Genomic DNA, 15587 nt, shown 5'->3' with positions numbered 1-15587 from the left:
AACTAGATAAAGAGAACCAAATTAAATAAATAACACAATGAACATTATACTTGTTCATTTAATTATTGAGAAAAATTATCCAACGTTACATGTATTTATTGGAAAAAGTATGTGAACCTCAGGGGGAATATATCTTCCACAAAAGCTATTTGGAGTCAGGTGTTCCAATCAATGAGATGAGATTGGAGGCTTGGATTGTAGAGGTGCCCTGCCCTATAAAAAAGACACACAAAGTCACGTTACTGACAGAGCCTGCTCTCCTCAGGAAAGATCTGTTTACGTGCACCATGCCCCGAACAAAACAACTTAGAAGAATTGTAGAGATGCATCAAGCTGGAAAAGGCTACAGAAGCATTTCTAAAGACCTGAGTATTCATCAGTCCACAGTTAGAGCAATTGTCTACAAATGGAAGAAACTCAGTACTGTTACTACACTCCCTAGGAATGGGCATTCTGCAAAGATCACACCAAGAGCACAATGTGCAATGTTGAATGAGGTGAAAAAGAACCCAAGAAACACAGAAAAGGACCTGCAGAAATCTCCAGAACTTGCTAAAGTCTCTGTTCATATGTCCACTATAAGAAAACCACTGAGCATGAAAGGTGTTCACAGAAGGACACTGCGGAGGAAACCACTGATCTCCAAAAAAAAACACTACTGCACATAAAAGACCACCTTCATGTTCTACAACACTTCTGGAACAATGTTCTGTGGACAGATGAGACAAAAATTGAACTTTTTTGCAGATATGTACTCTGCTATGTTTGGAGGAAAAAGGGAGGCACACCAACACTAAAACCTCATCCCAACTGTGAAGCAGGGTGGAAGGAGCATCATGGTTTGGGGCTGCTTTGCTGCCTCAGGGCCTGGACAGCTTGAAATGGTTGAGAGAACAATGAATTCAAAATTGTATAAGACATTTTACAGGAGAATGTCAGGGTAGAGTTCATCACCTGAAGCTTAACAGAAATTGGATAATGCAACAAGACAATGATCCAAAAGAGAACAGTAAATCAAGAACAGAATGGTTTAAAAAGAAGAAAATTCGTGTTTTGTAATGGCTGAGTCAAAGTCCTGACCTTAATCCTATAGAAATGTTGTGGAGGGATCTGAAGCAAGCAGTTCATGCAAGGAAGCACACCAACATCCCAGAGCTGAAGCAGTTTTGTAAGGAGAAATGGCCTAAAATTCCTCCAAGCCAATGTGCAGGACTGAAAAATAGTTACTGAAAATGCGTCGTTGAAGTTATTGCTGTACAAGGGGGTCATGCCAGTTACTGAAAGCAAAGGTTCTAACAAATACATGTAATATTGGATTATTTTTCTCAATAAATGAAAAGTATAATATTTTGTGTTATTTGTATAATGGAGACCTGATCACATTTTAGGTCATATTTATGCAGAAATAGAGAAAGTCCAAAGTATTCAGACTTTCTAGCACCACTGTACACATGCTTGGAAGGTTCAAAACTAAGACTTATAACATTAGTAAACTAAATGCTATTTAAAATTTTGGAGTTAAGGATGTAAAATGGATTTCTACCACCGTAAATTAAATGCCTGAATTGTCAATACTATCATCAGTAGGGATATATACATGGATGATAGTTGAGGCTAAATAATCTTTTCCTTTGCTTCACTAGCTACTCATGGCCTCAAACAAAACATTTTTAATTTTTCTTAATTTATTGAGATACAGCGTGTAGTATGTCCTACAAGCCCTTCAAGCCACATTGCTCAGCAACACCTAATTTAACCATAGACTACCACAGAACAATTAACAATGAGTACATCCAACTCTCCTGGCAGGGTCGCCTGGGCGAGAGTGTTTGATGTTGGTAGATCTGATGACCTATCAACTGGTATGTCTTTGGACCATGGGAGGAAACCGGAGCACCCGGAGGAAACCCACCTGCTCAGGGAAAGAACAAACTCTTTACAGACGGTGATGGGAATGAAAGGTATCGTTTGATGATTTCACATTGCTCAGTTTTATCCTTGCTTTCTTAAGATCCCACTTGGGTCTTAATTTATTTTTAAAAGCATCAAAAGATAATTTTCTAACGTTTGAGTTGTTTTATACCTAATGATAACCACAAGCTAATGCCCAGTTTTGTTCATCCCAATCTGGAAAACAATGCCCTCTTGTTGAATAATTGTTCATTAATGCATATTAGTTATCTTTCAGTTCTCATTCAGTTGAAGAAAGAGTCACTTTGAATTCCATCCTGTCTTCTCATTCCTGGGGTGTGACAAACATTACTGCAGAAATAACTTAAAACTTTGGCTTTTAAAGCTTTAAAAATATAATTGTTTATATTCTAATATATGAATTAATCTAATCTATATGAATATAGAGTAAGGAGTTCGTTAATGTGATTCAATATACTGTATCTGGTATTATCATATTTTTTCTTTTGTTTTATAATATGTATTCTCTTGGACTCTGTATTCTTCTATATAGAGATCAATAAAAACATTGAAAAAGGAAAGAAAACTTTGGCTGATGTGCCACCTGGATGCTGTACAATCACAGATGTTTAAAAACATTTTAATAAGTAGAAGTGCAATGAAGGCCACTTTGCTGTAAATGAATGCTTTGTTCCATAAGGACAAACACAATTTGAAGCATCATGGATATTTTCGCAATTTAAAAAAATATGAAAAGTAACGTTTTCAAGGATTTAAAGCATTTGTAGGGTCAAATAATCTCCCTTGGTGCTATTATGATTTGAGATTCTGATTATAAAATCACTATTTCTAGTAAATGATGCACACTGAATAAATTTGAAGATATTAAATAATGTATTCAAAAAGGGAGATGCCCCAGTGGTTGCTGATCAGTTTCTTTGTATGCTTTGGAATTATGAGTCAGGGACCACATTGAAGAAATTCATTGCAATGGAAAATATTCAGGACTCAACATTACTCTAAAGATGCACACATTTTTTTTTAGGTACGAAGAACAGTGAATACATAAAAGGCAACAAAAATTGAAAGATCAAGTTAATTAGAGCAAAGTATGAACAGAAGCAAGGATATGTGGGGCATGCAATAGTGAACAATTTAGAAAGTAACTACAAATACTGGAATTATGAATGAAAGACAGAAAATGCTGAAGTTATTCATGATTCAGATACCATTTCAGGATGATGATCTTTTATGAATTTTGATTGAAATCAACAATCTGAAACATCAACTGTTTCACCCTGCATAAATGCTGCCTGTTCTGCTGTACATCTCCAGAATTTTCTGTGTTTTTGGTGTGGAAAAAGGAAGAGTATTGGAATTAAAGGACCTAGTTGCAGATGAATATTTGAGCTGTCTCTAAATCAGTTTTAAAGTCAAAATTATTCTCCAATAATGGAGGAATATACTCAGTAAAATATTTCTAATGCTCTACTTCCCTCTACAACTGGATCCCTGACTTCTTCATCAGAAGATCACTCAGTGCAGATCAGAAATAACATCTCTTCTTTGCTGACAATCAGCATTAGCACACCTTAAGAATGCAGAGAGAAATTGTCCATGGTTGGAAGAATAATGCGGCTGTATTATTAAGATTTTAAATTCCTCACTACTGATTGAGGCCCTCTATTGTAAGGGCCTGAAGAGGGTGGAGTTTGTAAGGCATGTCCAAGAAAGTGTGTATTTTATATTTAAAATATATTTAGAGGGTCCTACTCAATGCAGTGCAATATAGAGCCTCCTCTTAAGGATTGAGGCAAGGCGAGTAACTCAAGTTGTAGTTCCGGGGCACCTAGGGGCCCCGGAACTGTCTGGTATGGAGGGGCTACTGCACAGGATTGAAAGAAGCTGCAGAAGGTTGTAAATCTAGTTAGCTCCATCTTGGGCACTAGCCTACAAAATACCCAGGTCAGCTTTAGGGAGCGGTGTCTCAGAAAGGCAGTGTCCATTATTAAGGACCTCCAGCACCCAGGGCAGGCCCTTTTCTCACTGTTACCATCAGGTAGGAGATACAGAAGCCTGAAGGAACACACTCAGCGATTCAGGAACAGCTTCTTCCGCTCTACCATCCCATTCCTAAACGGACATTGAAGCTTTGGACACTACCTCACTTCTTAAAAATATACAGTATTTCTGTTTTTGCACATCTTTTAAAAATCTATTCAATATACATAATTGATTTACTTGTCCATTTATTATGTTTTATTTTATTTATTATTATTTTCTCTCTCTTATAGATTATGTATTGCATTGAACTGCTGCTGCTAAAATAACAAATTTCACGGCATATGCCGGTGATAATAAACCTGATTCTGATTCAGAAAAGAAGGGAGCACTTAGGCTAGAGAACATAATTCTGTTAGCTTTAATAGTGATCAAAAAAAGATAGAACTAGTCCACAGGTTAAAGTACAGGTGTCCCCTGCTTTTCGAACGTTCACTTTACGAAACCTCACTGTTATGAAAGACCTACATTATTTACCTGTTTTCGCTAACAGAAGGTGTTTTCACTGTTACGAAAAAAAGCAGCGCACGTTAAAAGGCAGTGCGCGCCCCGAGCAGCCAAGCTCCTCCCCCGGAACTGCATTCTAGCTGGCATTGCTTAAACACGCACCTGTGAGCAGCCGTTAGCAAGATGAGTTCCAAGGTACCGGAAAAGCCTAAAAGAGCTCGTAAGGATGTTACACTCAGCATAAAACTAGACATAATTAAGCATTTCGATCGTGGTGAACGAAGTGAGGACAAAGTGAGTTTCGCTTGTGGAAGTTGACAAAGATGATGTTGAAGAGGTTTTGGCATCCCATGACTAAGAACTGATAGATGAAGAGCTGATGCAATTGGAAGAGGAAAGGATAGCAATCGAAACCGAAGGCAGTAGCGAACGGACCAAAAGTGAAGTCGTCCAGGAACTGAATGTGAAGCAACTGCATGAGCTTTGCGCTGCAAAGATTGCAGAAAAGTACTACTTTAATTTTGAAAGGGTACGTAGGTTTAGAGCATATTTGCAGGATGGTTTGAGTGTTTAAAAAGAACTGTATGATAGAAAAATGTGCGAGGCTAAGCAGTCAAGCATACTGCTGTTTTTAAAGCCTTCCAAAACAGCCACAGCAGACGACGAACCTCGACCTTCGACATCAAGGCAGGCAGTCATAGAAGAAGATGACCTGCCTGCCCTGATGGAAACAGACGACGATGAGATGACAACCCAGTGTCCCACCACCCCAAACCCCAGGCCGCGGACCGATACATTGCCGTGGAGAATGCAGCGGTAGCAGGGATGCACCCAGCACATCTTTAAGAAGAAAGCCGAAGTAAACAAGCTAATTAATTAGGTGCCGCCTGGCACGTAAATGTCAGCCCAGATCAGAAGCGATTGCTGATTGCGTCGTCTCTGATCTGGGCCAACATCTACGTGCCGGGCGGCACCTAATTAATTAGCTTGTTTATTTCCGCTTTTTTCTTAAAGATGTGCTGGGTGCATCCCGGCTACCGCTGCATTCTCCGTGGATTGGTATCGGTTCGCTGCCCGGAGGTTGGGGACCACTGCACCACCCCAACCTCCGACGACTCAGCCTAACACACCATCATCAGTGTGCTCAGCGCTGTCTTCTCTATTCCAGTAAGTGATACTACACTGTACATACATTATTTCTACTTTACATAGGCTGTGTATTTTTATGTGTTATTTGGTATGATTTGGCAGCTTCATAGCTTAAAGGTTACTGGAGCGAGTGTTTCTGCTGAGAGTGCTTCCGTGAGATTTTCGCTAAGGAGAACAGTGCAGCAATGATTGTAGAAAAGTATTTTTACTTTATATAGGCTGTGTATTTATCATACCATTCCTGCTTTTACTATATGTTACTGTTATTTTAGGTTTTGTGTTATTTGGCATGATTTGGTAGGTTATTTTTTGGGTCTGCGAACGCTCACAAATTTTTCCCGTATAAATAAATGGTAATTGCTTCTTCACTTTACGACATTCCGGCTTTCAAACCATTTCACAGGAACGCTCTACCTTCGGATGGCAGGGGAAACTTGTACTAAACTGCAGCAAGGATGGTTTTGAGGGAATTTGAAAGGATTGAGAAGCGAAAGGCTTTTAAGTGTGAAAGCAAGTGTCCAGGAACAGAATGTTCCTGTTACAATGAAGGGTAAATCTGGCAAGTTTAGGGATCCTTGGCTGCCAAGAGATACCGAGTCAAGAAATACAGGGTTGTAAATACCTTGATGACTATAAAGAGATTAGGAATACTCTTAAAAAGAAAAACAGGAGGGCAGATAGAAGAAAAAGAAAATAGAAGGCTAAGAAAAATCTCAAGAAGTTCTATAGCTACATTAAGAGTAAAGGGGTGGCTAGGGAGAGAGTAGGTCCTATTCATGATCAGCAGGGCTGCCTATGTCTCAAGCAGTAGGAGATGGGTAGGTTTTTTTTCCACTGAATATTCTCCTTGGTGTTTACTGAAAAAACCATGGTTGCTCAAGAGATGAAGAAAACAAGTGAAGATGCTTTCATATTACTAGGGAGGAAGTATCTGCAGCCTTACAGCATTTTAAGGGGGATAAATCTCCATGGCCGAACCAAATCCATCCTGCCTCTTTGTGGAAGGTGAGAGGAGAAATTGCAAAATTGCAGAAATAGTTGGAAGAAAAAGTTTGTGAACCCTTTGCAATTACCTGATTTTCTGCATTAACTACCCATAAAATGCAGCATGATCATTTAAGTCACAGTAATAGACAAGCACAATCTGCCTATACTAATACCACAAATAATTGTACTTCTCATGTCTTTATTGAAAACATTGTTTAATCATGCAGAGTCCAGGCTGGAAAAAGTATGTGAACCTTTGGAGTTAATAACTGGTAGAACCTCCTTTAGCAGCAATAACCTGCAGGCCCTGGAGGCAGCAAAGCCTCCAGGTTATGATGCTCCTTCCACTATGTTTCACAGTTAGGATGAGGTTTTGGTGTTGATGGCAGTGCCTTTTTGCTTCCAAACATAGCGGAGTACATTTCTATCAAAAAGTTCAACTTTTGTCTCATCTGTCCGCAGAACATTGTCCCAGAAACATTGTGGAACATTCAGGTGATCTTTTGCAAACTTACAAGATGCAGCAATTATTTTTTTGAGAGCAGTGGTTTCCTCCATGGTGTCCTATCATGAACACCGTTCTTGTTCCGTGTTTTTCTTATAGTGAGACTTTATCAAGTTCTAGAGATTTCTGCAGGTCTTTTCCTGTTATCCTTGGGTTCTTTTTCACCTCCTTCAGCATTGCACATTGAGCTCTTGGTGTAATCTTTATAGAACATCCACTTCTAGGGAGAGTAGCAACAGTACTGAATTTCCTCCATTTGTAAACAATTTCTCTTACTGTGGACTGATGAACACTCAGGTCTTTAGAAATGATTTTGTAGCCTTTTCCAGCTTCATGGATCTCCACAATTCTTCTTCTAAGGTCCTTTGAAAGTTGTTTTGATCAGGGCATGGCGTACATAAATAGATCTTTCTTCAGAAGAGCAGGCTCTGTCAGTAACCTAACTTTGTGTGTCTTTTTTATAAGGCAGGGCACCTCTACAACCCTTACCACCAGTTACATCACATTGATTGGAACATTCAGTCAAGATGGCACTCCCTCAATGGACATCTTCCAGATAGCTTACACAAATGATCTTTTTAACTTCTTTTCAGTCTGTTTTTCACCATGTATGTGTTGGAACTGTTACAGCCATTGATTTACAGTTTAGAGATTGTTTGAGTGATTCAGCGCTTTGCTGTCTCCAAGATTCTCTGAAGCAAGTGTGTACTTGGACTACCCCGATGCGAAGACATTTCACTGGTTAAAGTGTCCATTAATCACCCTTAAAGTGTCAAGGAAGATCGAGACATTGAGTCATATGTGGAAGGTGAGCGAGAGTTTCAGTGCCAACTGCTTGCCTATTGATCGCTGCCAGGAGTCTGTGAGCAACCTATCATCTTATGGCTCGCTGTGGCAGGTAGATAGGCCTCTGTCTCTGCCTCATGTAGTATCCCTTCCTTTTGATGACTGTCACTGGTATCATCAGATGATATTGTGAATCTGCGTTTATGGATTGGATTACTGCGTCTATGGACTGTGGACTTTTTCAGACTTACGGTTTGTATATTCTGTGTTTTTTTAATCACCCATTCCTTTTCCATTTTGTTGTGTGAGGGGAGGGTGTTTGGGGGTTGATTTTCCTGTTCTGTCTTGTGCAGGGGAAGGGGTGTTTTGGGGGGGTTGATGATTGGGATGCTGTTCTTTTCTGTATGGGGCGGTGGGGGAGGTGGGTTTGATGTTTCTCTCTAGATGACTCTCATGTCCTTTCTTTGTTCCGTGACTATATGGAGGGAAATTACAGAGTTGTATATGGAAACATGCATTGATACTAAATGAACCCTTGGAATAGCTTTAGTAGAAGGCTCACATACTTTTGTGAACTTAAGATTGTGATAGTTTAAATGGTGTACTTACTATTGATGAGAAGTACAATTGTTTGTGTGATATTGGTTTAGGCATGTTGTGTTTATCAATTATTGTGACTTACATGAAGATCAGACCACATTTTATGAGTAATTAATGCAGAAAACCAGGTAATTGAAAGGGGTTCACAAACTTTTCCTTGCAACTGTATTTGTTTCCGACTGGAAGATGGCTAATGTATTCTGTCGTTTATAAAGGATAGCAAGGATATGTCATAGAACTACAGGCCAGACAGAATGACATCAATAGTGGACAAGTAATTGAAGGAATTCTGAAGGACAGAATCTATTATAATTTGGATAGATAGAGGAGTCAGTGTGGCTTTGTATGTAGAAAGTCGTGTTTGATGAAACTTATAGATTTTCTGAAGGTAGGTAAGAGGAGGGCAGTGGATGTTGTCTATTTGGACTTTCGAAAGGCCTTCAACAAGGTCCTGCATGGTAGACTGCTCTGGAAGGTAAAGTCCCATAGAATCCCTGGAAAGCCTATTCAGTTGGTTCATAAATTGGCTCAGAGGTAGGAAGCTAAAGGTTGTTTCTTGGAATGTAAGTTGGTGTCTACTGGAGTGTTGCAGGGGTTAGTGTTGGTATCTTTGTTATTTCTTATTTATATAAATAAATTGGTTTGTGAATACACAAGGCTTGATCAGTAAGTTTACAGATGACTAGGTGCCGTGGTTGGTAATGAAGACGGTTGTCACAGATTACAAGGGGATCTTGATCAGTTTGGGAAGTGACTGAGGAGTGGCAATTAGATTTTTATATACTGTTGATAAGTGTGAGGTGATATATTTTGTGAAGTAAAACCAATATGGGTCTTATACAATGATTAGTGGGCACTTGGGTGTACAATAGAACAGAGAGGCTTGGGAGCATAACTGCAGAGTTCACTGAAAGCAATATCAGAAGTGACAGGGTGGTGAAAAAGCCATTCATCATGCTGGCTTTCATCAGCCATGCACTGAGAATAGGAGCTGGGACATTATGTGGCACTTATGTAAGTTGTTAAGGGACGACCTTATACAAATGTTTGAAATTATGAGGGGCATAAATAAGATAGATGATAATAGTGTTTCACCAGGGTACGCAAGACCAAAATTAGTGAATGTAGATTTGGGGTGCAAGAGGAAAGATTTAAAAGGGACCTGAGGGCCATTTTTTTCATGCAGAGTGTGGTGAGTATCTGAAACAAGTCACCAGAAGAAGTGGTTAAAGGAGATACAATAGTACACAGAAGGATACAGACTGAACATGGGAAATTGGAATTGGCTGGGTGGGGACCGTGGTCAGCATGGACTTGTTGAGTCAAAAGGCCTATATCTGTGCCGTATAGCTCTCTGACTTTAAATACAGTCAATGATAATTAGGGCCAATGGTACTTTGGGTCAGGAGACCATGAAAAGCATCAACTTTAAATTTGTACAAATTCCCGGCAATCAACATCAAAATGCCTTATTTAAGAGTCACTGAAGTATTTTCCTCCCCCTGTACATTAAATTTGTTCAAAGCTAAACTTTAGCTATTAAAACCAGGTCTGTGATTTTCATGCAGGTGTAACTGAGTATGTTATCTATCAATTGCCAAGATATAGATAACATCTAAGCTCTCACTCAACTTTGTGTACCCCAGCAGGCTTAAATATGGGAAATAACAGTACAAAGCCTGCACAAGGCCAAGTCAAATATCAAAATCTCATTGATCAGCAGGCAAAGGAGAAAGTTATTTAATAAGACAGTAATCTATCCTTAGATTTGTTTAAATGCAGGTTTTAAAATCACTTACACCCATTTTAATAGTTTTAAATGCCTAAAATCACAGGCATTAGAAAATACTGAAACCTGGAACAGTTATGACAGAAGGCAAAGGTCCTCAGCCAGCTTTTCCTTCTGTCAGAATATGTCAGGAACCTCACAAGGGTTGGGTGTGCATCATTTCATCACTTGAGGCCCAGCAACTGCCAAGACCTAGGAACGTTAAATGCAGATGGTCAAAGAGATTAGCCCACTGCATCCAGCCCAAGTATCTGCGGCCATGAAGGCCAGTGAAATTAAGAAGCAGGCCATATCCAGCATGTCAGCCTATTGCATCCCCAAGGCTGCCACAAAAAAAAATTAAAACAAATGATTGGGTGCTAAGAATGGTTGAGAAAGAGGCTGATTTTCCTTTAGTTCAGTGGAGTGAACCCTAATGTACCGATGTGATGAAAAGACCCAGATGGATGGTTTGCCAAATAAGATTTTCACTCTACCTAGGTACACGTGACAATAATGAAGCAATTTAACTTCATATGCATAGAGCAAAAGTACATGTACAAAGAATCAACTTACTTTGACTGTTGCAGTGCTATGTAAAACAATAATTCCATTTGTGGAACACTATCAAATTAGTTGCCAGGTTTGTCCGAATTATAAATCAAGCTCAACTTCAAAATTAATCACTTAAATTAAAGGACTTTGGGATTATCTGAACCTCTGAAAAAAACTTTTTTCAAACAGAGATACCTTTGTCAAGATTAATATCTGTAAAGCAGCAAGGTGAAATGTTTCACACAGAAAAATAGCAAACAGCAACACAGAGATACATTGGTGTAGGACAGGGATCCCAATCTGGGATCCACTGACCCGTTGCTTAATGGTATTGTCCATGACATTAAAAAGGTTGGGAAGCCCTGGTGTAGAGAAGGGATGCGCGTGGATGAACTAAATTGCTATCCTATTCCATATTTATGTTACAGCAAATATTTTCAACAGATGCTACTATGAAGTATAAAACACTGCAAAAGATATGCAGTTAAATATGCTTTACCTGGCTCTGTGATCAATGGAATCTGGCCAAATTTGCTACTTGATCTTGTCACAGGTCTTCGTGGATAGCCTTCATGCTGGCCCCCTTTGGAGTACGTAGGATGATGATTCACGTTCTCTGCGTCTCTGCTAACACCACACTCACCATTAGTCCTCCCATTATCAACATTCTGTTGCTCTTGGGTGCAAATGGAAGATCCCCTCTGTGAAGGTTCTGATACCATTGAATCTGTTTTACAGTGTCCTTTTATGTCACAGTTCTCAGGAAAAGCCTTGCTTGTAGAAGGTTTTTCAGGCTCTGAGCATCCACACATCCTCCTTTCATTTACCTGAGTTGTGTTGCACATGCAGGAAGTAGGAACTGAGCCATTACTTGAGTTTTGCTCCTTGCTATTAGCTGAATCCCCAATACTATGTGTTGAACATGAATGGGTATGAATTCCACTATCAAACTGTGATGAATATGTTGCATTATAATGTCCACAGCCTCCATTCATGGTGTCTGTCCCCTTAGATTCCATACTCTGAGAAGATGTAACAATGTTTGAGTTGGCCGCTCCTGATGGACTTGAACAAATTCCAGTTGTAGAAGTAACATCTTTGTCTCTATTCCGCTCTGGGATATCACTGGCTGCTTTCATATCAGCTTTTATTTGCTCACTGGTCACTTGACAGCTTTTCTCACAACTGCTTTCATCCACCACGGATGGTCTTGGCAAACCGGACTGATTAACTGGGCTTTTTTTCCGTAATGGGGCCTTGCCTTTACCACAAATGCCTGTAAGTAAAAATTAATCAAGCATCAAACAAATGTACTTTGCATTATGCCCAAATTTTTAAAACTGTATTATTTACATTACACAAAAATCTCAATTAACTAAATAAGCTGGGTTTTTTTTTGCAACTTGGAGAACAGCCAAAAATGAAAGCAGCTTCAAATGAATGCATATTAAAGAATTTACTTGGATCAAATACCTCCAACTACGCTTTGGATTGGAAAACTGGAATAAGCCACGAGGCTTTAGGAAAAACTGCGGTAAATAAAATTAATATTCTTTAAACAGATTCACGTGTTTTTGTGCTTAAATACGCTTTGCTGCAAATAATAGACTACTTCCAGAAAGACTGCAAGAATAATTATAAGAGAACTAGAGATGAAGGGAAAAATGAATTTTAATTGTTCAAATGGAAAATTTGAGTTAAAACTCCAGTCAGAAACATTAGCCCCAATTAGTTTGAGAACTAACGTCCATATAGCAAATAATGAAAATTACCTATTCATTTCAAGCTGGTGTTCATTTTTTAAATACTAAATGTAATTTTATTTACAACATATCACGTCACTCAACATAAAATGTTCAACTGACAATTAATATCCAAATGATGCTTAGATAGTATGCAAACAAGAGCTTCAGGAAAAAAAATACAAGCACAATTCTGAACATCAACTTCAATACTCACCAGTTCCTTCACAAAGTACACGTGTACTTTTTGTCCCCTCATCTGAAAAATTATCACCATCATGTCCATTCCAATTCCCAGAAGTATCCATGTTATATTCATCGTCATCTTCACTATCTGAATCATGTACAACTACTGGATTTACTTTGACAGTTGGCTGCAGTCCACTTGGTCCTAAATAATTGATGTTACACATAGCTATAGTAAATGTATTGCTCAAAGTAAACATCAATACATATTTATGGATTAAAATCCAGAAAGCAAGTACACAATGTTCTGGAAACAAAAGGACTTGCACTTATTAAGAAAATTAGTCATCTCTTGATGATATACTTACACATTTACAATTTATTTACAATATGTGCAACATATTTAGTGTTTTTAATGAAGAGAATTCATAAGAGCATTAAGCAAAATGTGACAAGCCACTCAAAATACTAGGCCAGGTGAAGCTTTATTAACATAGTTGATGCATGTTAAAGGAAAAATGTAGTGGGATAGAAGTTCAATTGAGTTTCAGAATGACAAAGCTCAGAGAGCTGAACACAATCGACAATAGTGGAGTAATTACGGTGTACAAGGGATCTAAATTGGGGAAGTGCAGAAATTTGGGAGCAGTGGTGCATTTATACAATACCAGAGTAGATTGCCAACATAGATTACAAGCGCCACTCACATAATTAAGCACTCAAACTCAAGAATCCTCCACCAAGTCAGATTGAATGACTTGAAATCAAACTTTCCCTTTATATCAAATAATGAACAAACATAAGTCAAACTGATAAATCATATAGAAAGTATCTGGTGTCCTGACAATGAAAATGTCACATTTATACCGTAAAACTGTTGTAAGAATTCTTAAGTATTAATTTAGATGTCTGACTTTACTAATACTGAGTTTGGTAGAAAACTAAAGAATATCATGGCAGTAAAACAGCTATGCAGCAGAATATTGCATGTAATCATTGCAGTCACAATTCAGCATTGCACTAGGATCTTCCAACAAAAATGAAGAAGGATGACAAGGAGCCAAAAAACCTAAAATTTTAGACCAGTATATTCAACAAAGCTAAAATATTAAAATCCATCCACATGCAGAAACGATTTGGCTTTCTGACTCAAGCAATAGCAGCCTCTGGAAGTGTTATAGATTAATATTCTCAATGGGTATAAATTTACAGATTCAGTTCTCTCACTTGATCCATATCATGAAGTCCAAAATAAATGAAGCAAACTGTTAACTTAGCAATACTGGGAACCCAGTATTTGTTTTGCTGCCCGGAGTTGAGGGTGGGGTGTTAGGTTAGCACGATCTGCAAGTTCGTTTTGCACAGGGGGTGGAGGGGTTGTTGCTCTTGCTATCTGAGCCATTTAAATTTGGTATGATTTGGGTTGGGATTTGATGTTCTTTCAGTTCGCTCGATTTGTTTTTCTGCTGTGGACGAGGTAGAAGGTTGTTGCTCTTGTTGCCACTGCGTAATTTAAATTTGGCACAACCTGTAAGTTTTTTTTAGTGAGGGGTGTATTGGGGGGGGTTGTTGATCTTGTTGCTGCCCGAGTGATTTAAACTTGGCATGATTTGGGTTGGGATTTGATAATCTGTTTTGGTCACAATGAGAAAGATGTGGTTGCACTAGTGAAAATTCACCACAATGTTGCCTGGAAAAGGGATGCGTTATGGGAAGAGATTGAATCAGCTGGATTTGTTTTACACAGAACAAAAGAGACTGAGGGGTGATCTCATAGGAGGTATAAATGGTCAGAAACATTTTCTTGTAGTTGGACAGTTAGAAACGAGAAAGCTTAAGTTTACGAGGAGAAGTAATAATTTTAAAGGGGACTTGACGAATACATGTTTTTTCATTCGTACATTGGTTGATATCTGGTACTGGGGTTATTAGATAATAATGTTTTTAATGTATTAATTGGCAGGAAATGTACTCAGAGGGTATGGAGGAGAGTGACCAAAATGAAGAATTTTAACTGTGAGGAAAGACTGGATAGATCAGGTTTGTTTTCAGTTGAAAGTAAAGGGAGTTCTAATGGAACGTCTTAAATTCAGGGGCTAGGCATTTCAAAACAGTTGCCTTGTATAAACGGATACACAAAAAAAGAAATCTATCCTCTGCCTCATCATAAACAATACATTGAGTTTTATCAAGGTTTATAACAAGGATCCATATCATAATGGTGAGAAACATATAAAAGCTGAGGTAATTCAAAGGAAGTGATAAATGTGTTAAAAATTGGCTTAGTGACAGAAACAAAGTAATTTCTCAACCAATATCTGAGTCTAGACGGTAATCTCCTGTGAGATTCTACAAAGATCAGTACTTGACCAAATGCTTTTCATTGAAGTGATCAATGATTTACAGTAGATTCTAAGGCACAGCAACGATACAAAACAGCATGATAGACAGTAAGGAAGGCGGCTATAGACTGGAAGCCTATATTCAGATGAGGAAGAACAAATGCAAATATAGATGTAAATTTCAGAAGTAGAAAGTTATGGAATTGGATACAAATACAACAAATGCAATCTTAGGAACCAGTCAAATGAGTTTTCACTGCACTCCCACAATGGCAAGTAAATCCAATTTTCAATAAATTGACCAAAACTGCACTCAAATGTAGTCTTGTTAAAATCCTACATAATCAAGACATTAATACAATTGTTTTTATCCTGCTCCTGTGCCAATTGCTGGAAATGCCGCATTGCCCTGGATATAAAAGATTGTTAAGACATTTCAGGTGATATTTTGCAAATCATGAGCAATTCATGCAGAAAACCAGAAGAATTGCAAAAGGTTCACAAACTTTTTCTTGCAACCATATGTACTTTGATAATAAAACTTACTT

The 15587-nt window shown here is 38.4% G+C and overlaps 1 protein-coding gene across 2 annotated transcripts in view; it reads right to left on the bottom strand.

The window, feature by feature from the left end:
- fbxo38 (F-box protein 38) overlaps positions 1 to 15587 on the bottom strand; it is an 83149-nt gene that overhangs the window by 28158 nt on the left and 39404 nt on the right. For both annotated transcript variants that reach the window (XM_063053476.1, XM_063053477.1), the window contains exons 14-15: positions 12729 to 12902; positions 11269 to 12045 (exon numbers count right to left, since the gene is read on the bottom strand). In XM_063053476.1, coding sequence (XP_062909546.1) covers positions 11269 to 12045; positions 12729 to 12902 — 951 coding nt within the window. The remainder of the gene's footprint in view (positions 1 to 11268; positions 12046 to 12728; positions 12903 to 15587) is intronic.

The sequence above is a fragment of the Mobula hypostoma genome, chromosome 7 (assembly GCF_963921235.1).
Source record: "Mobula hypostoma chromosome 7, sMobHyp1.1, whole genome shotgun sequence".
In the NCBI taxonomy this organism is placed as follows: domain Eukaryota; kingdom Metazoa; phylum Chordata; class Chondrichthyes; order Myliobatiformes; family Myliobatidae; genus Mobula; species Mobula hypostoma.
The sequence above is the reverse complement of the archived record's forward strand: the minus strand, read 5'-3'. Positions and strand labels throughout refer to the sequence as shown.